This window comes from Petaurus breviceps, unplaced genomic scaffold (assembly GCF_028583685.1).
Source record: "Petaurus breviceps papuanus isolate PSGF00001 unplaced genomic scaffold, PetGlider_PUasm1.0 90845, whole genome shotgun sequence".
NCBI classification, from domain to species: domain Eukaryota; kingdom Metazoa; phylum Chordata; class Mammalia; order Diprotodontia; family Petauridae; genus Petaurus; species Petaurus breviceps.
The window spans coordinates 8626497-8653547 of NW_027187359.1; the positions used below are offsets into that span (position 1 = coordinate 8626497).

Below are 27051 nucleotides of genomic sequence, written 5' to 3' on the forward strand. Positions count from 1 at the left end.
TGCATAATTACTAATGTGAAAATCATTCCTGCATCAATGGGTTTGTGTACAGTCAGATCAATGACTTGTAAGAATAAAAATCAAAATTAAAATATCAAAACTAGTAGAATAAAAATGAAAAAAATATGACATGAAATGAAAATAATCCCATCCTGATGTACTTAAATGCATTATTCATGATGAAAAATGCGAAATAGAAATAAAAAACAGACCTAGATTACATTAATGTTATCTAAAATTGTAACTGATATAAGTCAGTTATGATAACATGGAGACCAAAAGTGCCTAAAAATTGCCTTAATCTGCTGATACTTGACTTACTTGCCAAGTGGAGAGAACTAGCAGCCAAGAATAATACTAGTTTAGAATATAAACTTATTTGTAAAATCTTACAGAGAAGAATGATAGATCATATATATTACTTTATAAAACAGGGGGTAAAATAATTTAAAAGAGTTTGGGAAGCAGCCTAATCAAAGTCATTACAAGAGAATGTAAGACTGAAATTGAAAGGAAGATAACAAACATGAGAACAATGGTAGAGACATGCAAAGATCTTTATAAGAAACTTTCCTTTTCAGAGCCAAGAACAGTAGAGCCACCAAACTTGGACGCTAGGATCATAGTATGTGCTTAAAGGAAACAGAAAGCACACTGAGGACAAAGAAGGGAAGGGCAGCTGGATTATATTAAGTATACATAGAAGAGATGTATGATAGAGACGATGAAATTGTGAGAGTACTGAAGAACTGATTTATGTGGAAAAAATTTATAGACCTTCTTTACTAATTCTGGAAAAAGACCACTGGAGAGAATACTGACAACTATCAATCTATATACCTAATTTCTCATTTATTATAAGAATTTACCCATATTCCAAAGCTGTCCTTAATAAGGGCATTTGTGGGAAACAGTAAGTATTTACAGTCAGAATACAATATTACCAGTCCTTATTGTTTATTGACTATTAAAAGAAAAGCATTTGATTTGGTAAAGCAAAACATGACCCTTTTATAACAAAGTGTCTCCCAAGTATATATCAGTCAAGATTTTTGCAAAGTTAAAACAATTGAGATAATCTTGTTTGATAACTTTCTGATCAATAAGAGCAAATGAAACAAGAAATATGCTTGCTAAAGGAATTCACCATAATTAGGATGGAAATCCAATTCAATATGTGAATTGAAGAGCGACTTCTTTTTTTTGGAGGGCAATTGGGGTTAAGTGACTTGCCCAAAGTCACAGGGCTAGTAAGCGTGTCAAGTGTCTGAGGCCAGATTTGAACTCAGGTCCTCTTGACTCCAGGGCTGGTGCTCTATTCACTGAGCCACCTAGCCGCCTCTGAAGAGTGATTTCTAATCGATGATAAAGTTCTCTAGATGTTTTTCTTTTAGATGACAAAGTGGTCATTGAATCAAATACTGTAACACTGCAGAATCTCCTGAGATTTTAATCCCTCGAAAGAATTTGGTCTTACTATTGACACAAGAAAAACCAAATGGACAAAGTATCCAAAGTGAAGAAACCATAAATCAATTGAAGAATGTACAAAATTTTAAGAAGATATAAAGTTATTTAACATGTCAGTTTTAGAATAGGCAAATTAGTGATACGGCAAACACTGGAACAATGAAAGTTAGTTTTAAGCTTTTAGTTTCCTTATATTTGAAACAGAATGAGAGTTGGCTAAGTCTTGGTCTTATTACATGACAGCAGGCACATAAGACACTTGGAGGAACATGGTCTCACTCTCCCTTCCCCAAAATTCAGATGACCAACATAGCACACACAGAGAAAGCAAACATCCGGAGATTGCAGACCATTTGCAACCTTGCACTAGGTGTTACAAACAATCGTCACTTACTGAGGGACTTTCCGTGTTAATTGCATTTAATTATTTCTTTAACCACTTTCTCTTGTTTCACAGAATTCCTACTTTCTAGGATTATAAGCTTACTGTGTTTCCCCGATAATAAGACACTGTCTTATTAAATTTTTTGGATAGAAAAACACCAGAGGGCTTATTTTCAGGGGAGGGCTTATTTTAATGAACATTGACAGCAATTTTAATAAACAGGTAAATGTGAACAAAAAAATGTACCTTTATTCAATAATGAATTCAATAAAGAACAGGATGATGCGCTCACTGCTGCAGCTCTGATTGGATGCAGCTCAGAGCGTGGCGTGCATTTCACGGGGGGGGGAGGGGACGATGCATACAGAGGGTACTGTAATGTAGCGTGTAGCGCAGGGGATCACCTTCACTACAGTAGCAGTCTCAATAGGGCTTATTTTCGGGGGAGGGCTTATTTTAGAGGAATCTTACACAGTAAGGGGAGGGCTTATTTTCGGGATAGGTCTTATTATCGGGGAAACACGGTATTATGACTAAATGATGTCCTAATAAAAATAACAGAAGTTATAGAAATATTTTAGAATATTCTACATAATTTTGATATATAAGATAACTGATTGAAAAAGGAAAAATATAAAATTTTCACTGTTACTATATCAGTATTGTTTGGTATTCACCCAGCTCTAAGATAAAAAAGGTACAATCCATGATACACTTACTCTAAAAATACAAGAACAAGAGCTAGAGCTTGAAGTCTTCCTGGGACTACTCAACTGCTTCTTGTTTTTTTTCTAGTAACCTTGAGCACTGGGGACAGCTAAGTAGAAGAGTGGATAGAATGTCGAACCAGGAGTCAGGAAGACATCTTTCCGAGTTCAAATTTGGCCTCAGACACTTACTAGCTGTGTGACCCTGGGCAAGTTACTTAACCCTGTTTGCCTCAGTTTCCTCATCTGTAAAATGAGCTACAGATGGAAATGGCAAATTACTTTAGTATCTTTGCCAAGAAAACCTCAAATGGGGTCACAAAGAGTTGGACAGGACTGAAAATGCCTGAATAACAATTAGCATAAGGATTTCCCAGCCTTTTGAGTCGATGCTAGTATACTACAATGAACATAAACTACTATTTATTGACATTGATATTTTACTGTATAATTTTACTGCAGAGTGTGATAGCTATATGCTATCACACAAAATGCCACTAAGGCTCAATTTAAAACAGTTTCTCAGGTAGCTCTTGTTATTACTGAAGGAGTAACAAGGTTGAACCAATTCTATAGCTATGCATTTACAAATGCTACTGATAGCCTCTTGTGGAACTGTTGAACTATGTGATTAATTAAGTCACCATGTGCACTATGCTAGAGCTTTTTCCTTAGTGTTTAATATTTATCTATAAGCCATCGAAAAGTAATACTTAATGCTGGTGCTCTCAATATCCTGCTATTAGGAGAACACCATGAAAACATTTAATGCTTACAAAACACCATGCTAGGTGCTAAGAACACATAAGATTAAAACATAACATAGTCTTTTTCTTAAAAGAACTTATATTTGACTGGGGGAAGTGCAGAGAAGAGTGAGGACTTATCTATAAATGGTATAACAGGATTAGTATTATAAACGATGAACAGGAAGACACTAGTTCAAATCTATCTTCAGATGTTAGGAAGGTGAGGTCAGAGCACGGTGATGAATTCATAGAATAAGAAGGAACTCATGGCCTAGTAAGGATAGTCAGGGGCAGATTTAGGAGAAGTGAGGAAGTGTGACTCTGGGCAAGTTACTTAAACTCAGCCTGCCTCAGTTTCCTCATCCGGAAAGTAAGAATAACAATATTTGCCTCTAAAGGTTGTTGGGAAGATATTTGTAATATACTTTGAAAACCTATACAAATGCCAGCTATTAAAATTTTTATGTATTTTTTAATAAAACAAATTTTTATTAATTTCTTGCAATTAAATTCTATCAACTAGCATTACTTCCATTTATGCACCATTCAAAACAAAGGGATAATTCCTTAGGTATTTTTTTTTAAATGATGCATGACGTTTTAATACAGCAAACAAAAAGTTAAAAGTTATGATATACCCTGATTAATTATATAAATCGAGAGTTTTAAAAAAGAGCAGAATAATTTGGCTCCTTTCTTCGTAAAGTGGAAATTCAAACATTTTTCCTGATAGTCTTGAGGATATCATCACGTTGAGAGAAGTGCAAAGTGTGGCTCATGTAGGATCATTTAGGATGGCATATAAGTGACATGTCTTATTAGAATTAATAAATTGTGCATAACAAAATGCATGCATTTAATGCATGATAGAAAGCATCTTTCCAACTCAAGGCTATTCTTGGGCTCCTGTTATTAATTCAATTTTGCATTATCCTTTACAATATCATAGGGTAAATTTATATAGCATAACCCTAAAATTGAGAAGGAAAATAAATGTTGGTTGAAAAGTTATTCTGGATTGCCATTTGGTTTGAATCAGGAGAAATAGACCTTTGAGGTTAGTGTTTGCCATCTAGAGTGTCCTCAGCCCTGGTCAATTACTTGCCTGGGCTGGATGTTTCAGTGACCATTCTTTAAGTTGTGGCCAGGTATCTTCTCTTACAGTGGTTCATCAGGGCATCATTCACCTGGACTGGACCATCCCTAGCTTTGTGGGCTTCCCTTTTGCTACATTAACTGTATGATTTCTTCTTCCTTACCACCACTGTTTTAGCCCCTTATGTCCTTCCATCTGGCTATTCATAAGTCCTTTTAGAATATCTTTGGGGATCTCCAGAAGTAGGAGCTCTGGGGAGAAAAAGTCCAAGGGAGTAAGGCCGGGGGTGGGAATGTCCTTGGCTTTCCCTCTATGTGCTGCAAACTCCTGCCAGGTAGTCTCTGAAGGTGGCAGCACGTTCCATAACTCAGATTTTTCTATAGTCAGTATCTACATCCAATTCCTTTTCAAGTGAAGTCTTTTAGAGTCTCGCCTTTTCAAATTGGAGCTGTTTGTTTTCTCTTCTCAACCTTTCATCTATCAGTCACTCTATGTGTTGCTTCTGATCAGCATTGACTGCTCTTCTATTGTTCTTTTGGGGCTTTGTTGGGTTTTTCCTCTACTTAAAGAGAAAAAGTAGAATGTCTGGGTCCATGCTGAAGACCCCTGCTGCTGAGGGCTTCTCAGGGGCAGAACTAAACTGCTGAGACCTAGGTACGCATTGGCTCTCAGACCATGCTTGGCAGATGGCTTCCACGATGTCAGAAAATGAGGGGTTTCATTAGAGATCTGCTGGGCTTTCTACCTTTCCTGAATAAGCAAGTTATTTCATGTGGCTATCCCTTTGTAATTCTAGTGATAACTGAGGAATGTAAACAGGAAGAAAGTCTGAAAATTGTATTAAACTTGTACTGTTTAGCAAAGTAAATTTTTTTAAACATTAATGTGATTTCGTGATAAATGAAAATCTTAATAAGTGTAATTGATATTGAGATTTCCCTTTCTAAATAAGGTTTATTTGCAAAATAGTTGGAAAACAAGCCACTAAAAACCTATATGCAGCCCAAAGTTTAGCCTATTTTAATTTTGGCCCCTATCTACTGTCAAGTTGTGCAGGTCTGGTGTAGACCAAAAGTGTCAAACACATGGCCTGTATGTGACCTGCAACATTCCTGAGTGTAGCCTGAAACAGATGAAAATGCATTTAGGAAATATTTAGCAAAATAAAAATACAAGAGAAAATAGATGTTAATATGTGGTTTTCTTAGTTACTATGTAGGTCACAGAGATCCTTACATATGGTTTACTACCTTCATTTTTATTTGACACAACTGATGTAAACTATTAAGAAGGTTTTGCTATAATAAAAAGAGTACTGGCATTGGCACTTCACATTCTAGTTCTGACATTTACTAGCTATGGGATTTGAGAACATCATGTACTTTCTCTATGCTTCCTTATGCTAACCCATAAAATATGGGTAATAATATGCATACTACCTACCTCACAAAGTTGTTGTGTAGAAAGTATTTTGTAGGATTTAAAGTGCTAAATAATGTGAATTATTATCATTACTACTAAAGATGCTGTAGAGGAAACTGGCTAACAAAGTTTGTTAGGTTTATCATTGCTTATCATTTTATTTAAAGTCCAAAAATTAATTAGCTCTCAAAAGACATCAAGACCTGCCTCGACTGCCTCCTCTGACACAAAGATTGAAAACTGTGGGACAAACAATAATATATTATTGATGCTACTCTGGCTGCAGTGACTCTTCATTTATTTTTATTCTAAGAGGCATTCTGGAGCTGTCCAAGGTGAATTCCTGCACTTAGAATTGTGGATATGGGGTATGTGTCGATAAAGTCCAGATTGTGGATGTACCTGGACATAGTGATCATGTAAGAAAATGTTTCCTCCAGGCTCACTTGACAACATCCTTCTTGATCTCTGTTGTGTTTGATATTGGTGACAATTTTTTCCCACTACTTTCTCCTCCCCTAGTTACAAAAACAACAAAGGTCTAAGGTTCAGAGAACCTTACCCTTCTAAAACACACATTCTGTTTCTTTCTGAACTCTTACTTTGAGAGTTCTCCAACTGTCAGGCCTTGGCCCTCTTATCTTTATATTTTCTTTCTTGTCAAGCTCATTTATATCCAATTTCAATCACTGCCTCAGCACAGATTACTTCTAAATCTACAAGCTCTCCTCACTTTTCAGTACTAGACCTTCATCTTCAGCTGCCTAGATTCATACCTTAATAGCACTTTAAGATAAGGGAACCCAAACTAATTTTATCATTTCCCCTAAACTTTCTCCTCCTAATTTCACTGTTTCTTTCTATAGTGTCATTTGCTCAGTCTCTCAAGTATGAAACTTTGGGGTTATTATTCACTCTTCCATCTACCTCACTTCTCATAGTTAATGTTATCCAGTCTTTTTAATTCCACCTTTGCATTCAATCTCTTTTCTCTGTTCCTATTGCTATAACCCTAGGACAGGTCTTTTACAGTCATTCTAACTTTTTGGATTATGTCCACAAAATGCTGAGCATGAAAGTATTCTCAGGGTCAAGGGTATGCACATGCACATAATACTTACAGACCAACAAAGCTGCAAAGAAAGCACTTAGTACAACCTGTGAAACCTGCTGGCACTTAGTTATTTTTCAAGGATTGGACTATTATAACTTGAACCCTGGACTTTACCTTTTGCCACCTGCCTTCGCTGACCTTGACTCAATTCTTGGTTTTGACACTATTTCTCCTGCAGGCATTACCTCTCCCTTTAAGCATTTCAGCTCTGACTTACATATCTAAAGCTTGGCTTGTTCACATCATGATTCTGACCCCTATGCAGTTATTTCTTAGCTTCTCCTCCATACCCATACCCAAATTGGGGAAGATTCAATCATCACAATGAATCCAGCTTACTTGTAGCCCTTGATGGAAGTGGATTAGTTTATCCCTGGCTTGTTTTACCCAATATACCATGATTATCTGTCCTCTATTCACAACTACTGTTTATTACAATTGCTTCCCTTTATGTATGACTATAGGCTTACTACTGTCTCTTACTTTATACCTATATCCCACTTTCTACAAAAACTAAAGTCCTAGCCTCGAACCTTATGAATTCTATCTAAACTCATTTCCTAAAAAATATTCCACTTTAAATTTTCTCTTCTTGGGGTCCATATCAGAATTTTTCTAGACATTTGATGCTCCTTCAGGAGACAAAACAGTCTTAGGACCATGTATATCTGTCCTTATGGTGAGATTTGCTTTGTTAATAGTTTATCAATGGGGTGAATTTAGCTGATTTCCAATGAACTAATAATTATGATACTAAATTGTACAACTAACAGAAAAAGTCTTATTAGAATATTTAAAAAAACCCTATGGGTGTTTTGAGATCAATTAAATGTGGATGAAAGGTGATTTAATTTCTCACAAGTAGGAAAAATTTGATTTTGTTTTGTTTTGTCTTTTTAGAGGGGGGAAGGCAGGGCAACTGGGGCTAACTGACTTGCCCAAGGTCACACAGCTACTAAGTTTTATTTTTTTAATGACTGAATTTAATTTGGCTTTGAATCTGGTGAAAGTATGACTGGAAAGAAGGGTTATATTAGGCTAAAGCACAATGAAAGTGGTTTTCGGTACTGCACTATGTTAAAATGTCAGCAGTTTCCAAGTAGACAACAAAACTATATATAGTTGATTTAAAAGAAAAAAAAGCAAACCAAAACAACCTTGGCCAACTTATCACCTGCTTTGAATCTAAAGCCTTCTTAATTAATTTATTCTGTTACCCAACTAAAATCTCCTGAGAATTAGGCAATCATTTCCTCACTCTATATGGATTAAATTTAAAAGCATGAGTGAACATGAGTCTTATCTCACATGCTATCATTTTAAATTACCAATGTGCAAAACGACAACATAATTTTCTGTCTGACATCATAGCTTACCGCCATAAAAATGATTATAGCATCAAAAACATAGGTTTTCAGTGAGATCCCTACAGAGCAAGCTTAGAGGTATTGAAGCAGGATATGTACTCTTACGTAAAAGAATGTGACATATTTCATAAAAAATAAAATCATCAATTAAAGGTCATATGTCATATATTAACTCTGCAAATAGGCATGGACCTTATATCATGCCACATAAGCTCAAAATAGATATGCAGCCTGAGTATAAAATGCCACACAATAAAAAATTTAGAAAATAACAAAATCAGGTGCTTTTCTAAACTAACTGTGGGATAGAGGGAATCATAAAAGATGAAATAAATCTGGGCTCAGATACTTAGGACCACACCCAGAAATAACTGGCCGTGTAACCTTGAGCAAGTTCCTTAACCCTGATTGCTTAAAAAAAAAAAAAAGATGAAATAGTTTATTTTTAGTATAATATTAAAAAGCCATTGCATAAATAAAATAGAATCAGAAAAACTGGAAAAGTGGGAAAATATTTACTAAACATATCACCAATAAAATTCTGATATCCAAAACATACAGGGAATTGAAACAAATATATCATACTAGAAGCCATTTCCCAATCAGATATGTGACCAAAGGATTTATAGTTTTCAAAAGAACTGCAAACCACAAATAACCCAGTGAAAACATGCCCTAAATCACTAATAAGATACAAATTAAAATTGCTTAGAGTTCACCTGAAACTAACTATGTAAGTTGGCAGAGATGAAAAAATGGCAACAATCAATGTTGGAGATGCTTTGGAAGGACAAATACACTTTAGGTGACACTGTGAATTTGTCCAACCAATTGTAGTCACAAGAAGTGACTACACTATCTATATACTATAGTACTGTGCATATATTATAACCTGAGGAAATCAAAGACAGAGACAAAAATTCAATATATTTCCAAAATATCTGTAGCAGCACTTTGTGATCACAAAGAATTAGAAACAAAGCTGGGCATCCACTGATTCAAGAATGGTTGAACATTTTTTATATATGAATAATACTGTATAGTAGGAAATAATACGAAGAATCAGAGAAGTATGCTACAGCAAAATGAAATAAACAGAACCAAGAGAACAATGTGAATGAAAAGACTCCTAAAAGGAGTAATAGAAAATTTAATAAAGGTCCCTGAAAACATTTTCTCAGAGCAGAGAGGTGAGGAACTACTATGTCAGAATACTATATACCATTGTGATCTCTATAGTAAAAACTCTGTTTTTGTCTCAAGGGAGGGCTCAATAGGTAGGTGGCTGAAACAAATGTGATGTATTCATGTTTGGTTTAAGACAAAGGGTATTAAATAAAAAATATTTTTTTAAGACATTAAGCAAGTATGGAACTAACTATATGCTCAGGGCTCCCAAAGATTTAACATACTTAGCTTCTTTGTTTTTCATAGGATTCAATGTAGATAGGAACTTAGCATATTTGCTGCATTTAGGGAGATGCTTATATTCATTCATTTATTCAGTAAGTGACTATTATGTATTAGGCATTGTGCTAGGGATAAGAAGAAAAAATAATAGTCCTTGCTTCCAAGGAGTTTACATTTGATTGAAAGTAAACATTTACACTTCTAAGGGGGACTAGCCAAGTATGTACTTGGCTTGGTATGTACTATGAGTATGTGTAGAATGCTAGGCTGATGCAGACATCTCATAACTGTTTTGGTCTGTTAGCCTTATGATGAAGATGAATCTTTTTTGTTTTTGTTTTTGCTTTTTTGGAGGGGGGAAGGTAGGGCAATTGGGGTTAAGTGACTTGCCCAAGGTCACATGGCTAGTTGTTTGTGTGTGTGTTAAGTGTCTGAGGTCACATTTGAACTTAGGTCCTCCTGACTCCAGGGCTAGTGCTCTATTCACTATGCCACCTAGCTGCCCCAAAGAGGAATCTTTTTGACTGGTTGTGTACCTGAAATTGGGGGTTCACTCAAAAAGTACTGGTTGACCAGAACCTGGTCCTTTTCTTCTTCTGACTTCTTGCCTGGCAGTGAAATAAGAGAGACAATGGAAGAGTCTTCTTCAGGCTCTTTCCATCCTAGGTGATTATGTGGCCCATGAATATGGGTTTCAGTCCTCTGCCTTGGCAGCTGGCCTTTTATTTTAGGTATAGGAGATGGAGATGGAGGTTAAGCAAGGAAGCCCAGTCTGGGTTTTACATACACTTCAGCATTAATCCCTCAAGGAATGAAGAATTGCCTTCAGCACTGAGTCTGTTGGTAGCTAAGACAGGTGCTCATTTAGCAATGAGACTATATTTGGGCTAGAACTTGATAGGATCAATTCTAAGTAGAATTTGGGTTAAGTTTGAGCCCAATCTCCTAGCTTGAGGTGGCAGAGGAGACAGTACATTTCCCTGGTACTAGGGGAAGGGTAAACATTAGTACTTCTGCTCTTACTATATTTTAGAAGTAAATATCTCAGTCTAAAAGTGAAAAAAGATTAATTGGTTAAATGAAATTAGTGAACTAATCACTGGTCACTAAGAGTGTGTGAGTGAAAATATACGGGATTGGGGGCTTGAGCCAATAGCATTATAGAGTTAACCCTAAAATCCTGAGGGACGATGTACCTTCAGGGTGGTACAGTGAGGCCAGAGTATTTGCTATGTATAGATAAGACAAATATATGCAAAGTAATTTGTAGGAGGAGAGGCCATTTTAAATGGGGGAGAGGGGAGGGTCAGAATCAGGAAAAGCCTTCTAAATTGGTACCTGAGATGAACCTTGAAGGAACTTTAAGATTCTAAGAGGTCAAAGAGGAAAAAGGGCATTCCAGGTGTGTATATGTAGGTAGCCTATGGAAAGGCATAGAGTCACATGGAAAAGCAAGCAGTTCAATTTGGCTGGAATGTAGAGTTCATGGTGGGATGCATAAAATCAGTCTGGATAGATAGACTGGAGTCAGGTTGTGAAGTACTTTTTAATGCCAAACAAGAGTTCATATTTTATGGAAATAGAATTATTGAGACTTGGTAACTAACTGGGTTATGGGAAGTGAAGGAAACTGTATAGTCAAGGATAATTCTGTGGTTTTAAGCCAATGATGGGAAAGATCATAGTGCTAACAAAAGGAATAAGTCAATCATGAAGAGGGGTGATTTTGGGGGTAAAGTTTCATTTAAAACATGTTGAGTTTGACACACCTATGTGAAATACAGTTGGAGATGTCCAAAAGACAGCTGATAATGCTAGACTGAAACACAGGAGTGAGACCATGGTTAGATATGCATACATATTTGTGTGTGTATATATGTTATATACATATGTATGCATGCATAATCCTGGGGAGGTAGAATTTAGGAGATGTGAGAAAGCTGGCACTGGCAAAAACTAGTAGGATCAATGAAGACTGTATATTATAATGATTATATAGAATGTTAATATGTGTCATGATTTTTGAAAATTATCTGCAAAGGCAAGGCATGGTCAGTGACACAAATGACCATGAATGACTACTATGCTAAAATCTGTAAGATTACCACCAGGACTACTACTTTTTGGTCACATTTATTAGAAATGAAAAGGGACATGTGGAATATTCAGTACACATTCCATAATAGAACACCAATCATCAATTCAATTACTAAAATTCCATTCAAAGTAGAATTGATCTTGAATTCCAGCCAAAGTGGTTTTGTTATTGAAGTACTTAAAGCAGCTTGTCATGGGGGTTCTAGATGTAAGGTTTTACATGTAAGGAAACTCCAAAGTGTGGGCACAGTCTTTGAAAACAGTGGCTGAATTAGCAGTGAGCGGTATAATAAAGAGAACAGTAATGTGAATGCTATATGTAGGCCCAAATGTCCCATAATAATTACCTAAGCCTTACCTTGGACTTACTATCTTAGTTATTAGATACACTACAGATTGAGTAGATGCTATTATTATCCCCATTTTTTTACATTTGAGGAAAGTGAGGCAGAGGTTAAATGAGTGGCCCAGGTTCAAACAGCTAGTGTCCGGAGACTGGATTTGAACCCCGGTCTTCCTGACTCAAGGCCCAAAGCTCCATCCACTGTACCATCTACTTGCCAAATAGAGAGTTAACCTTCTGATTATTTAACAAACATTCACTAAGTATTTACCATGTTTAAATTTCTAGAAATGGAAGCAAAAATTTAGCCACTCTCTTCATGGAATTTACAGTTGAAAATGGGAATAAGACAATTGTTCTCATTTGGTCATTTTTCAGTCCAGTTCAACTCTTTGTGACCCCATTTGGGGTTTTCTTGGCAAAGATACTGGAGTGGTTTGCCATTTCCTTCTCCAGCTCATTTTACAGATTATGAACTGAGGCAAAAAAGGGTTAAGTGACTTGCCCAAGATCATATTGCTAGTAAGGGTCTGAGATAGCATCTGAACTCAGGAAGATAAGTCTTCCTGACTCCAGGCCAGGCACTCCATCCCTTGCACTACCTAGTTGCCTAATAAGATATATACACAAATAAGAATGATACAAGTATGATAATGACAAAGGAAAAATCTGAAATGCTCTAACCCCACATATTTCATTGCCTCAATGGAAATATTAAAACAATATGCTATTGTATATATATAAGTGATTTATATATTTTTTCTGTACTTGATTTTTGAGTAAGTTTCATTCCTTTTAAATTGTAAAGTTAAGAAACTTACAGCCATCATGGATGCTTCAACAGGAGGCATTCAGCCCAGTTTCAACGTAGCTACTCTAGCAAAGACCTCTATTTTTTACCAGACCAAAAAATGATCAGTAAAGTCAGTAAGAAACTACAATGAGTGACTTTCTCTACCCAAAATTTCACTCCCTCACTCCCCCCCCCCCAAAAAAAACAGTCAGATGCCCATAGGCAAAAAAATGCCAGTTTAGGCAAATAAGCTTATAGCCTCTTGGTGAGGCTATGATGGGCTTGAAAATCTTGTAGCCTGCAAGGTTCCTGAGGGAGCAGGAATAGGTTTTCTTCAGAAAGCACCAGGGAACCAGAAATCTACAAGGTAGTTAGAAAACTCCAGGACCCTGAAGAGCTTCAGTGAGCATTGTGGCACAGAAGTGCTCAAGTCTAGGGCTCCAAAGTTCACAGTACTCTGTACTAAGTTGCTACAGAGCTTCCTCAGTCCTACCACTCTGACCCTCAAAAATTTGGGGCCAGTAGGTGTGTGTGTATATATATGTATATATGCAAGAATTTAGGTGACTCGAGGTAAGACCAACAGGGACCACCACCCCACTGAAAATCATAGCAGTGGGAGGAACTTGGCCCTACCCATTTCAGGAATTAAAGCTAGAGTGATGAGTTAAATCAAAGAAGAGAGCGACCAGTATAAAAACTTACTGCAGCTCTAGGAATAAGTAATTCGGTAAACACTGCAGTCACAGATAACAAATTGAAATCCTTGAGGAAAGAATTAGGAGAACAAATGGTTTAGAAAAGAAAGTGGTTTACTTTATCCAAGTAAAATTAGAAGAAACCCCAGAAAATTAGAAGGTATGAAAAAGAAATCAATGACTTCATGAAATAGCAAGAAAATGAGAAAAACATTAAGATTTTTTAAAAACATAAGCCTTCTGGTACCAGAAACAACTGACTTGGACAATAGGTCAAGTAGAAATTGTTTAAGAATCACTGGCCTCCCAAGCAAACTTAGTTCAAGTTCTCCGTTATATTCCAGATAGATATTTCATATTCACTTCAAATACAAAATGCTACAGAAGTACTAGTACTATAGCAATTTAATCCACATGATCTAAAATCAATATGATGATACTGGCAAAATGGAGAGAGGAAGATGGTGAAGATTTGAAACCATGCCTTTGGAAGAACCTAGGAGTGTTTATTCTGGAGAAGTCTTGAGGTGTAGGGGGCAGGATGAGATATGAAAAGTCTTCATACATTTGAAAAACTGCCCAATTCTAGGCGCAACTCTTGTGGATATAATTTAAAATCTTCTAACCATTAAATGGGGGGATGAATTCATCATCACTGCAGATATATTGAGACAGTGGCTGGGCGATTCAACAGATGGGATTCGTAACTTGGGTGGAGTTTGAATTATACTTTATATACTTTGAGGTCCCTTTAACTCTGAGATCCTGATTTCTTCCAATTCAAGGATCCTATGAATCTTTGCTTGGGCCTCTCTCATTTTTAGTTCATACATTGTAAAGGAAGAACTTACAATGGGTCCCTCCAAGGCTCCACTTTCTCTTTCCAGCCTTTTTTTTTTTAATAGTACTCCTATATATTAAGTTCTAGCCAAACTGAACTATTAGCTATCTCCTCACATGGTGTGTCTATGCAGGGTGTTCATGTCAGTAATGTACTTCCTCATCTTTGGAAAAGGAACTTATTCCTTCAAGGATCAACTCAGCTGTCACTACTCTTGTGAAGGCTACCTTCATTCCCCCAAAATGAAAGTATTCTTTCTCTCTCCAAGTTTTTCCAGAGTACTTCACCTGAAACACTCCTTTGCTTCAATCACTCATTACTTTGCTTTAAACTGAGAATATAGATTTTTCACTATTAGGGATGTTACGGGTCATATAACCTTATTTTACAGATAAGAAAACTTAAGTCTAAATTGGTTGTGCCATGTTCTAGGTTGAAATCTCTGTATATATGCCACACCCATTTAGTAGACTGTAAGCTTTCTGAAGGTAGTTTTTTTCATTTCATTCTAGTACAACACCCTGCATTAAGAAATGTTTGTTGAATTGTATTAAATTAAGATGAAGTTCTGGTGGTAAAGTCTCGTTCATGTTTCCAGCTTCTCCAATGACCACTTTAGTAAAAATTATTTTCCAGGTAAGCTGTTGGGGCCTTAAAGATAATCCAGTCCAATCCAGTTAAAGAAGTTTCTTATGGAGATAAGAAGTTTCTTAAGACAATAAGAAGTTTCTGTAAGAGGGTTTGAACTGGATGATCTCAAAGGCCTCTTTTCCAGTTCCAAATGTATGATCCAAAGATATTGCACCCTCCCCCACCTCCCATCACACTTATTTTTGGGTTATTTTCTCTTGAGAGGCAATGGGGCACAAAGTCAAAGGATCTAGATTCTTAATTCTAGGTATTAATTACGTGTGACCTTAGGCCAATTAACCTCCCTGGGCTTCCATTTCCACTTCTGGATAAGAGGTTGGGAGTGTTGGAAGTACAGGGCTTTGAAGGCCCCTTCCAGCTCTAGATCCATGATACTATCTATGTACAAGTCTTCTCCCCCAATTATCTTATCCACCTTTCCCTCCTAGAATGTTGGCTGCTATTTTTCTTTTGGTATTTCCAGTTCCCTGCAGAGTTGGCACATAAATGTTTAGTTAGCTGAAGCAACAGCTCCAGAAATGCTGGCAGTCATTATTTGTACCAATGATGTAAAAGCATCTTTGCATTTCTCCATCTGGGGGGGAGGGGGAGAATCAATTGACAAGCATTTATGAACGGCCTATTATGCGCCTAGTGAAGGCAGGGTGCTGCAAGGGGAAGAGTGCTGGATTCCAATCTTGACTCTGCCCCTAATTTGAGGGAGGACTCTAGGTGGTCAGTTCACCTCTCTGGGCCTCATGCTGTTGTTTCTCCTTCGTTCTGGAAGAGGACCATGAACTCGGGAAGGTGGTACCATGACTTGCAAGTGTTGTGGATAAAGTGAGGTAGGGCTGTGCTAGCTCACCAGCCGCACCTTCTCCTCCTGAGCCATCTGGGTCCAGGGGCCAGCTACAGAGGCGGACGACGGGAGACGGCCGGGGCCTCGTTTTAGATTCCTCTCGACCCTCCCTCCCTAGCCTTCTCTACCGGCTCGTTGCTCGGGAGCCAAGGGCAGCCTGCCCGCCCCGGGCCGCCAGCGGGCTCCCTGTCAGCGGCGTCCCCAGGCACTAACCTGACCAAGTCGGTCATGCAGGAGCCCACCACCACCACAGCCGAGTCCGGTTGTAGCCCCGCCGCGCAGGCTGCCATAGTGAGCACAAGTCAGGCCAGCGGATTGGCACTGAACTTTGCCCTTTGCCCTCCACCTCTGAGTAAGGTATACCTCGTCCCTCCCCTCCTAGACGACGAGACGAGGGCCTTTCGCTTCTCCCTCCCTTCCCCCCCTCCCCGCCATCGGCGGGCATCTTTCCAAGTGCCTGATATAAATTAGTTCTCCGGCTGTTCTATTCCTCTTCCGTTAGGGTTTCCACCCCTAAGTGCGTTCCTTCCTCACATTTCGGGCCCAGTTCGAGGTTATCTGTTTATTTGGTTATCAGTGAGTAGAAAGTGGGGTGGGGGAGGGGAACATTCAGGCACTGACTTGACTACCCACCCCCCTAACCTCCATGATTTTTCGATATTCGGGAGCCCGCACGTCGCTAGCCTTGAGGCGGGCTGTCACGGGGGCGCGCACGTCCCCGAACGGCGCTGCGCGTTGCGGGCGGGGGCGCGCTCGGGGAGTGTGCTCGGCGCGCGCGTTGTAGCCGGTGTCTGCGTCTGTCGGACTGTAGTCGCAGGTACTCGGTGTGGGATTCGGTTGCGGGCGGTGGGGAACGGAACTGTACAGGTGACGGCAGGAGGGTGGCCGGAGGGCGCCGCCTTTTCTCCTGAGAGAGTCCCCCGGCCCGCCCAGGCGCCTCCTTTCCCCCCTCCCCACCCCCGCGCGATATTTCCCTTCAGACTGAACCCACCAGGCCCACGTCTTCCTTCCTTTTAGGCCTGTCCAGCCTCAGGCCCTCACCAGATGTGACTTGGGAAACCTGAATTGCTAAGGAGCGTGGCTCAGAGGGCCTTGAACGCAGGACCTGGAGTCAGGAAGACCTGGGTTCGAATCCCGCCTCAGACACTAGCGGGGTTGACCCCAGACAGTAATAATACTATCACATGCATCCCAGGGCTGTTGTGAGAAGCAAATGAGAAATTAGATGTAAGACGCAGTTACAAACCTTAAAGCGCGCAACGAATGCAAGTTCTTATTCCCATTTTACAGATGTAGAAATTAGGCCGAGAGAGGCAGAGTCTGTATTTCGCTTAGTTCCCAGGGTAGTTGTGAAGCTCAAATGAGATCATGTAATCCTGCCTCTACTTTCTATCACCTTGTGACTTTAGACAAGTCAACAATTTAAGTTTGTTCATCTGTTAAAGGACAGGGTTGGACTAGACCTTTTTGATCCCTTCTAGTTGTCAGCCTGTGATCCTAGGATTCTAAAGCACTTTGGAAACCTTGAAGTACGATCTAAACACCAGCTGTTACTATCATAATTATTATTGGTTGAGCTGAATGAAATTTTCATTTCAAAACTACCTTCGAGGTACCCTGGAGAGGGACTAGTTAATTTTTTCCTCTTTCTAGAGGGTTTTCTCCCATGCCCTTTGCTGGGTTGTGACATATGTACACTCTCCCCTGGGCTCTGCAAGAGGTTTCAGTGATTCAACACATATCCTTTCCCCTCACCCTTCTACTTTTCATGGCCTCGATGTGGCACAGTATAAGTGGGCTTACCTTTGGGGGCCAACATAGGCCTCATAAATCAGTCCATTTGGAACATTTCTATGAGCAGTGGTTGATCCCTTACCCATTGGTTTGCAAGGCCAAAATCAGCTTTATAGTTAGCCCTGAAATAGCCTTTGACTATGGAAATAATATAGACAGTTCTTGCTTCACATAAGTAGACCTTTCCACAGACCTCTACATACAGCAGTTTTTACATAATGTGGTTTTACTAGATGAGTGGGGAAGGGAGGTAGGCAGGAATGGGGCCACTTGGGCCTGGGGGCTGGAAACCAAGAAGTTGAGAGCAGGAAGAAGAATTCATGGACCAGGGATATGGTGACATGGACACAGACAAGAGAAGATGGGAGATATATAGGGCAGGGGACCAACACACAAGGAAGGATGGAAGACAGGCACTCTTGGGACACAATGTGAATTGGACAAAGATCTCAAGCCAGACCCCTAACTGGCAGTGGCAGTGGGGTCTCTCCTGCTTTCATTTGGCAGGTGTTTTTTATTTTTGTTTGTGGTAGGGATGGGAGGCTACAGAGTACCAAGTGGAGGGGCAAGAAGGGAAGAGAGAGCACAGTGCTGTACAGTCAAGTTAACATAAGTGTTTTTTTGGAACATGGATTTCTTTCAGAATTCCTTACAAAGTCAAATTTACCTAAAGTGAGAATTGTCTGTATAACTTCTTTTTGCCTTTATCTCCCTGCTCTGGATGGAAGGCATCTTTAACTGAAGTGCATTACATTAATGTATATTTTACTATAAAGGAGTTTGCAAATTATAGGCCAGTGAATTTGACTTTGGTTCTTAAAAAAAGATTTTAGAATATGTCATTAAAGAAATTAGTTGGTAAATATCTAAAAAGGGAATCAATCAGTGATTACAAAGAACCATCATGGCTTCATCAAGAATGAGTCATGGAAGACTAATTTCCATTTTGATGTGATTACTAATCTAGTAGATTAGAATTCTGTAGATATAGTTTACCTAGATGTTACCTAAAATTTTTGATATAGTAGCATACTATTCTTGTGGAGAAAGGAAAGATATTGTATGGGTTAGAATACACAATCAGATGGATTCAGAATTTGTTGGATAGCTTGATTCAAAGGAGTAGTTGTCAATGGTTCAGTGCCTGGAAGGAGGTTTTCAGTGAAGTATTCCAGAGATCTGTGCATGGCCTTGTGCTGTTTGATATTTTTATCAGTGACTTGAATTAAGTCATAGTTGGTATTCTCATCAAATTTGCAGATGAAACAAAGCTAGTAGGGATAGCTGTCTTGGTCAATGACAGTGATAAGATCCAGAAGGATCTTGACAGGCCAGAGTGTTGACTTGGAATTTTCATAAAATAAAATCTAGTAGGAATAGATATAAAGTTTTGCATTTGGATGCCAAAAAATCAACTTCACAGGCCATGACTGTTTAAATGAAGAAAAGAAACTACATTCACTCCTTAAAATAAATCAAGAAACATTATTAATTTTAATATCTTTTTTATTTGGTAAAATCTAAATTAACTAGACCTTTGTAGGAACTGGAGTGAAACAAGTTGCTTAGTTAGAAATGTGTAACTGTAGATATTTGTTATAAATGTAAGATAGTTTAACAAATTGAAAGTCCTTTGCATTTGTTGTTGTTTCTGTATCTTGTTCATTGTTTAAGATAATCTACTTATGCTAATTTTACTTCACATTTTTTCTGGAGTAGTAGGAATGTTTAGAATATTGGGGGAAATCAGGTAAGGAAATGCTTATGAAATGGTTATCTGCCAAGCACAGTGCGTAATTGCATAGTGACATTTATTACCTTTTTTGTTTCTAACACATTTTTCACTAGTTCTTGTTATTGATGCTCTTCTTTACGTGTTTAAAGTTTGGGTAGGAAAATTGTACTGCTTAGTTTCTTTCAACAGCATTGGAAGAGAAACAGGTTTCCCAAGTTACATTCTTACAAATAAATCTTTGAAAAACATGCCTGGTCTAGCTACTTAAAAGGAGGAGCTTATGTTAGTGGGAAACAGCATCTAGTGTCTGGGTAGAATTAAACAAGTCCCCCTATTTTTGATTTATGTAGTGGGAATGAATGGTATCTGTAGAATAAGGGACAAGGTGTGCTTATGAATAAGCGGAAGCCTTCAGTGATAAGAATACTTAATGTAACTTACATTTATTTAACTTATTAAAAGAAAGTCCTTTACATATCCTAGGTTTTCACATTTGATTCTCCCAGTAACTGTGACTTAAGAAGTACAAACATTATTGGCTCAGTTTTTCAGATGAAGAAACTGAGGCTCAGAAAAGTTAAGGATCTTATCTAAGGTTACATAACTCTTAAAGAGTCAGGGCTGTAGCTTCTCGAATCCAGCTCTTTTGACTCATTGGCCTCCTTGAGGACATGGACCCTATCTTAGCCTTTCTTGGTATCTCTGCTAGCACCTACCACAGTGCCTTACACTTGGTAAGTGCATAATAAATTTATTGACTGACTTTCTATTACAAGTGCCACGATCATCTATCATCTCTCTTTCGGGAAATTCACTTTGGCATCTCTCCTGAATACTATTATTGTTATGGTAAATACCTATGAAACTTCCCTAATGAATTCTATCTTTGTCTAGGTATTAGGATTTAAAGTTGGAAAGGATCGGGGCAGCTAGGTGGCACAATGAATAGAACACTGGCCCTGGAGTCAGGAGGACCTGAGTTCAAATTCGGCCTCAGACACTTAACACAAAAACTAGCCGTGTGACCTTGGGCAAGTCATTTAACCCCAAATTGCCCTCCAAAAAAAGGCAAAAAAAAATAAAGTTTGGAAAGGATCTTAGAGATTAATTAGTCTAATTCCTCATTTCACAGATCAAATTGAAGCCCAGTATGAAAAGTTAGAATGAAACCTAGTTTGTCTCATTCTTTCTATCTTGTACCTCACTAGAAATGATTGGATTGTGATTTAGGGCTATTACTTATTTTGGAGCATTAGAAAAATGTGTTCATTTTCAATATTTGTTTACAAAATATGGTTGTCCATGTAAGAACCTGTTAAAAGGCATTCATAGTGTGTATCGTGAAGTGAGCTTGGCTGGATTTATAAAATGGATGCTTTTGTGCTTCTACTTTAAAAAAAAAATCTCTGGTTGAATTTTGACAACTCATTTAGTTTTAACTCTGCCTACAGGTTGGAAGGTGGTAAGTGGTAATATAAAAGCCAGTTATTAAGTAGAAGAGTAGAATTGTATTTCTGTCATTCCTTTTTGTCTTTGGGAAGCAGTGGAGTATCTGTTCTGAGCAGCCAATGGAGTGTTTTTTTTTCTTGGAAGGTTCTTGTGAAAGCCTAGGAAGGCAAAAAATAGTGTGAGCTTAGAAGATTGAGTAGCTTCTTTTTTTCTGGGCTTTTCATAGACAGGGAAAAGGAGTAAGCATTTATTGGACTCTAGTGTTTTCACATATATTAGGTAATTTTTCAATCAGCAAACATTTTTTAACACTTGCCAGGGACTGTGCTAGGTTTTAAGGATACAAAGACAACAGTGAAACCATTCCTAAGCCAAGAAGCTTAGATTCTGTTCAGGGGAAACAACACTCACGTAAATAAGTAAATACAGTATATGTGTGTGTGTGTGTGTGTGTGTGTATGTGTGTACATATACATACATACATATATATATATATTTGAGGCTGGGGGACATCAGGAAAAGTTTCATGTAGAAGGCAATACTCAATTGACTCTTGGGTTTTGCGCTTTTACATTCCACTTTGTATTACATTTATTTGTTTATATGACTTATTCCCCTCACTGGATGCAAACTCCTATCACAATGCCTTACTTATAGTAAGCACTTAGTGCCTTTAATGCATGGAGCCAGTTGATGTTTTCATATAGTAGAGCCCTTAAGTGTTTACTCATTAATAAAAGAAACTATTTCATAGGCAAGAGATCTAAAATTGGTAGGTAGTGAAATAAAAACTGTGGGCAATCTCCACACCAATATAAAGGCTGATTGGGAGCTATATGGGATAGCAGGAGCATGATGCCTAGGTTTAGGCATACAAGAAACTACATGAAACTTTTCCTGATTGCCGCCCCCCCCAGCCTCAAATATATATATACAGAAGACCTAGGTTTAAGTAACAGCCTTATTACTCGCTAGCTGTGTGATGTTGTGTAAATCCTTTAGTCTCTTTGAGCCTGGTTTTCATTATCGGTAAAGTGGCAATTATACTTACTATATTTATTTCTCATACTAAGAATTATTAATTACATACACTTGTATATAAAATTTTTCATGGCAGTAGAAAAATGGACAATGAACAAATACATTGAAATTATCTTTTTTGTGTTGCCTTTGTGTGAGATGGTACTGAATGTATTTTGCAAGCATCTCAAAAACTGTATGTAATGTAATATTTGCTGTGATTGACCAAAATTTCTTTACTTTTCCTTGCAGAGTGGTGAGTTGCAGGTTAAGCTAAAATGTCCCCTGAAGTAGCCTTGAACAGAATTTCTCCATTGCTTTCTCCATTTATATCCAGTGTGGTCAGAAATGGAAAAGTAGGACTGGATGCTACAAACTGTTTGAGGATAACTGACCTGAAGTCTGGGTATGTATCAGAAGTAGGGTCAAGAAGCCCTTCTCTTAACTCTTTTTTTAAGGGTACATATATGTGGCAGACAATCATTCTGTTGTAAACATTTATTGATGGACTTAACTTTTACGCGGTTTTTGATATCTAATTTTTGAGATTCTTTCATTTTTATTTTAGACCATAATCTTGTCAGATTTTCATTTATTTTGCTTATTTTTATGTCATATGCTGTGGGGTAGGAGATTATTAAGCATGGCTTTCATTAATGTGTGGATTTTCTCCTAAGGTCATAGATTTAGTGTTGGAAGAGAGCCTAGATGGAAGTCATCTGGTTTTACCTATAGAAGAAAAAACTGTGACATAGAGAGGTTAAGAGCTTACTACCTGAATGACTTCAGGGAACATCACATAGGTTGAGTAGAGAGCAGGAATTTGAACCTAGGGACTCTTGATGTCAAATCTGATGCACTTTCCACAGAGGTTGGCAGACTGTGACCTGTGATCCATATCTGACTTGCTGCTTGTTTTTGTATGGTTCATGAACTAAGAAGGATTTTTATGTTTTCAAATAAAGTTTTATTGGAACTCAGGAATGCTTGTTTGTCTGTGTATTGTCTGTGCTTATGTGCTACAAAGGCAGAGTTGAATAGTTGTTATATAGACCACATGTGACCTTGTCATCACTTTCCACTGCTGCATTGAGTACTACAAATCTCAGTGACAGTTCAATCAGTTAGTCATCAAGCATTTATTAAGTGCCTTCTATGTGCCAGGTACTGTGCTAAATGCTGGGAATACAGAGAGAGGCAAAAACGGTCCTTGCCCTCAAGGAGGTCATATTCTAATGTGGGAGACAATAAGCAAACAAACATATACAAATAAGATTTATTCAGGATAAATAGGAAATAATAAAGAAGTGTTGGGACAGGCTTCCTATAGAAGGTAGGATTTTAGTTGGGTCTAGAAGGAAACCAGTAAAGCTAGGAGATAGAGATGAGTAGGGAGAGCATTTCAGGCATGGGGGACAGCCAGAGAAAATGCCCAGAGCAGAGAGATGGTGACTTGTTCAAGGAGCAGCCAACAGGCCAATGTCATTGAATCACAGAGTATGTGGGATAGGGGGGAGGGTATAAGGTATAAAAAGATCAGAAATGGGTATATGAGGGGGTAACTAATGAAAGACTTTGAATACCAAATGAATGATTTTATATCTCATCTTGGTGGTGATAAGGAGCCACTGGAGTTTTTGAGTAGAGAGTAACATGGTTGGACCTGTGCTTTAGGAAATCACTTTGGCAGCAGAATAGAGCATGGTTTGGAATGAGGGGTTGAGGTTATGACAGGCAGACCAATCAGTAGGCTGTTGCAAAGATCCAGTCATGGGGCAACTAGGTGACGCAGTGAATAGAGCACCGGCCCTGGAGTCAGGAGGACCTGAGTTCAAATTCAGCTTCGGACAATTAACACTTACTGGCTATGTGACCTTGGAAAAGTCACTTAGCCCCAATTTCCCTGTTTTCTCCCCTCCAAAAAGCAAAAAAAAAAGATCCAGGCATGAGGAAATGAGGATCTATAATTGGGTGGTGCCAGTGTCAGGAGAGAAGGAGGTGTATTTGAGAGATGTTACCAAGGTGAAATTGACAGGCATTGGCAACAGATTGGCTATAGAGGCTTCTAGATAGTTCAGTGGATAGAGCTTCAGGCCAGGAGTTGAGAAGGCCTTTGTTTAAATCTGACCTCAGGCACTTACTGGTTGTGTTACTCTGAGCAAGTCACTTAACTTGTTTGCCTCATTTTCCTCATCTGTAAAATGAGGATAATAACACCTATTTCCCAGGGTTAGTGTGAGAATCAAATGAGATAATAATTGTAAAGCATTTTGCACAGTACTTGGTACATAGTAAGCACTATAGAAATGTTAGATATTATTATTATTTTTATTAAGGGATGATACTGAAGTTTCAGATCTAAGAGACTGGGAAGATGGTGGTGCCCTTGATAGTAATAGAAATATTTGGAAGGGGGAATAGTTTAGAGAGAAAGACTATAACCTTAGTTTTGGACATGTTGAGTTTAAGATGTTTAATGGATATCCTGTTTGAGATGCCTGAAACAGTTGGAAATAAAGGTCAGAAGAAGGGTTGGGGCTGCATAAGTAGATTTGAGAATTATCAGCATAGAGATGATAGTTGAATCCATGGGAACTGATAACATCATCAAGCAAAGTAATATAGAGAGAAAAGAGAAGAGGGTCCAGGTTGGAACCCTCTGGGACACACATGATTAGTGAGCATGACCTGGATGAAGATCCTGTATAGGATACCGAGAAGGAGTGGTCTGATAGATAGAAAGAGAATGAAGGGAGAGAGGTGTCTTGAAAACCTAGTGAGAAGACAAATATTAAGGAGAAGAGGGTGATCGATAATGTCAAAGGCTGCATAGAGGTTTAAAAAAATGAGTATTGAGAAATGGATTTGGCATTTAGGATCATCGATAACTTTGGAGAGGATGATTTTGTCAGAATGATGAGATCAGAAGCTAGATTGTAGGGGATTAAGAAAAGAGTGAGAGGAGAAAGAGTGACAGTACCTATTTCTCAAGGAGTTTAGCCACAAAGGGCAGAAGAAATATAGGGCACTAGTTTTGTGAGCATAGAAGAATCAAGTAAGTGTTTTTTGAAGACGGGAGATATGGGCATGTTTATAGGCAGCAGGAAAGGAGCCAATAGACAGGGAGAGATTGTGTATAATTGAAAGAGTAGGGATAATAGAGAGGACCTTCTCTTAGAGAAAATGAGATGGAATGGGATTGCTTGTCTAGGTTTGCCTTGGCAAGGAGTAAGGTGACCTCATGTGAAACAGAGGTGAAGGAGGAGATAGTGGCAGAAGGCATATGACTGATAAGAAAAAGAGAGGAAAAAAAGGATGGAAAAAAGGCATGGAAGATGGCTTCAGTTTTTTTCTGTTAAATATAATGACAAGTTTCTCAGCTGAGAGAGTGGGAAATGGGGAGTGCCATGGGAGGCTTGAGGAGGGATGAAAAAGTTTGGAAAACCTGCTGTAGAGAGTACAATAGTGAGTAATAAATGAGGTGTAGTAGAATTGCCTAGCAGCAGTGAGGGCCTAGTTGAGGTTGTGTAAAATAAATTTGTAGTGGACCTAGTTAGAATGGTTGTGTGATTTTTCTTTCTTTTGCTAAGCACCATTTGTGGGAGAAAAGGCAGTGGATGGTGGGAGTGATCAAGGCTGAGGTTTGGCAGGGCACAATTGGCCATATGATAAGGGGTCCAGAGTCTTGAATTGGTTCACTAGGAGTTTAAGATGGGGAAAGGAACAGGGGTAATAGCCGAGAAGATAATTATAAGAAGAGGGAGATAATAGTAGAAGATAACTAGAAAAAGGGAGAAAGCTGATAGATTATGGTCAAGTAAGGGGATTTCAGAATTCTTGAACATGGAGGTGGTGTATTTGTGGATTATGGCAAGATCAAGGGTATGACTATCTGTGTGTGTGGCTGAGGTAACATGGAGGAGTTTTACTTGGAAAGTGAAGTAGATTGAGGAACTCAATAATTCAAGTGAAATGTATGTTGAACTCTCCTAGTGTGAGGTTAGGAGTTAGGGAGGAAAGAAAGATTATGAGCAAGGTAATAAATTTGTTGAAGAAGAAAGGGAATGTCTTGTAAGTCTTTACACAACATCTACCAGGATTGTGATTGACTGGAAGATGTGAATTTTATGGGACTCAAAGGAGGACAGGTTACTGAATGATGGAATGAAGGTAGGGGGAAAACCTGGAAGTGGCAGTGGGGAGCAAGGAGTATTTCAATGCCCTTTCTTGACCAGTGAGCTGAGGGGAATGGGTGAAAATTCAGCCAGTACTGGAAGGTGTGAGTGGCTAGGAAGGTAGTGTCATCAGAGGGGAGCCAGGTCTTAGTGATTGCAAGAAGATGAAAGGAGTGGGAAAGTTAAAATTTAAGATGAAGGTAAGTTTGTTCCCTGTGGAGTAGGTGTTTTAGAGGGTACAGTGGTGGGCTGGATAGCATTTGGTTGGGACTTTTAGGTGGAGGGTTGAGGGGAATGGGACAAAGGAATCAATTGGAGGGGGAATGGGGTTTAGATAATGATCTATAGGGATTCAGAATCAATGAAAGGTATAGAGTATAAACAGGTGTGAATATGTTCATCATTAAGGGGAAGGCACATTTCCTTTTCCCAGAGGATCTTGTTGATCAGGCAAGAGACACTCACAACATGAGATGGAAGTCAAACCCATGCAGCAGGAGATGGAAGTCTTGCCCCCCATTGTACAGTCAGATGGAAAGTCACTGATATTGGATAGAAAATGAGGCAACAGGAGGTTGAAGTCACCTGGAGTAGGGGTGGGAGATGAAAGTCTTGCCCTGACCTGGACTGCCTTTCCTCTTCCTCAGCCCAGGAGATGGAAGGTGTGAAGTTAGATGAAAGGTCATGTCTTATTTCACCTCTCTTCTTTGTTTGGAAGATGGAAATGAGGGAGACCCCCCCAGAAGTGAAGTCATATTTCAGGGGGTGAAGTGGGGTTACCTTTTTTATAGCTTGACAGCATTTGAACACTGAATGACTTTGAAAATTAGCTTTTGCTTCAGGCTTGATAATGTTTCTTAATTATTTCAACCTTAAATTACAAGGCAGAACTGCACT

General features: G+C 38.6%; 2 protein-coding genes and 1 pseudogene across 13 annotated transcripts in view; 1 reads left to right on the forward strand and 2 right to left on the reverse strand.

Annotated features, from left to right (window-relative positions):
• RBKS (ribokinase) overlaps positions 1-16422 on the reverse strand; it is a 151278-nt gene extending 134856 nt beyond the window's left edge. For 3 of the 6 annotated variants that reach the window (XR_011165246.1, XM_069072114.1, XM_069072116.1), the window contains exon 1: positions 16195-16422. Coding sequence is in view for 5 of the 6 variants with exons in the window: in XM_069072114.1 (XP_068928215.1) it covers positions 16195-16271 (77 nt within the window). In the remaining variant the exon portion in view is untranslated. The remainder of the gene's footprint in view (positions 1-16194) is intronic. The other 3 variants (XM_069072115.1, XM_069072113.1, XM_069072117.1) reach the window with 1 other exon arrangement.
• Positions 2526-16014, reverse strand: LOC138148972 (nuclear receptor-binding factor 2-like; annotated as a pseudogene).
• The window catches only part of BABAM2 (BRISC and BRCA1 A complex member 2), a 602274-nt gene continuing 590836 nt past the window's right edge, over positions 15614-27051 (forward strand). For 6 of the 7 annotated variants that reach the window (XM_069072105.1, XM_069072111.1, XM_069072109.1 and 3 more), the window contains exons 1-2: positions 16645-16798; positions 22232-22385. In XM_069072105.1, coding sequence (XP_068928206.1) covers positions 22258-22385 — 128 coding nt within the window. In that variant the 5' untranslated portion in view covers positions 16645-16798; positions 22232-22257. Of the gene's footprint in view, positions 15968-16644; positions 16799-22231; positions 22386-27051 lie in introns of those variants that run through there. The other variant, XM_069072106.1, reaches the window with a different exon arrangement.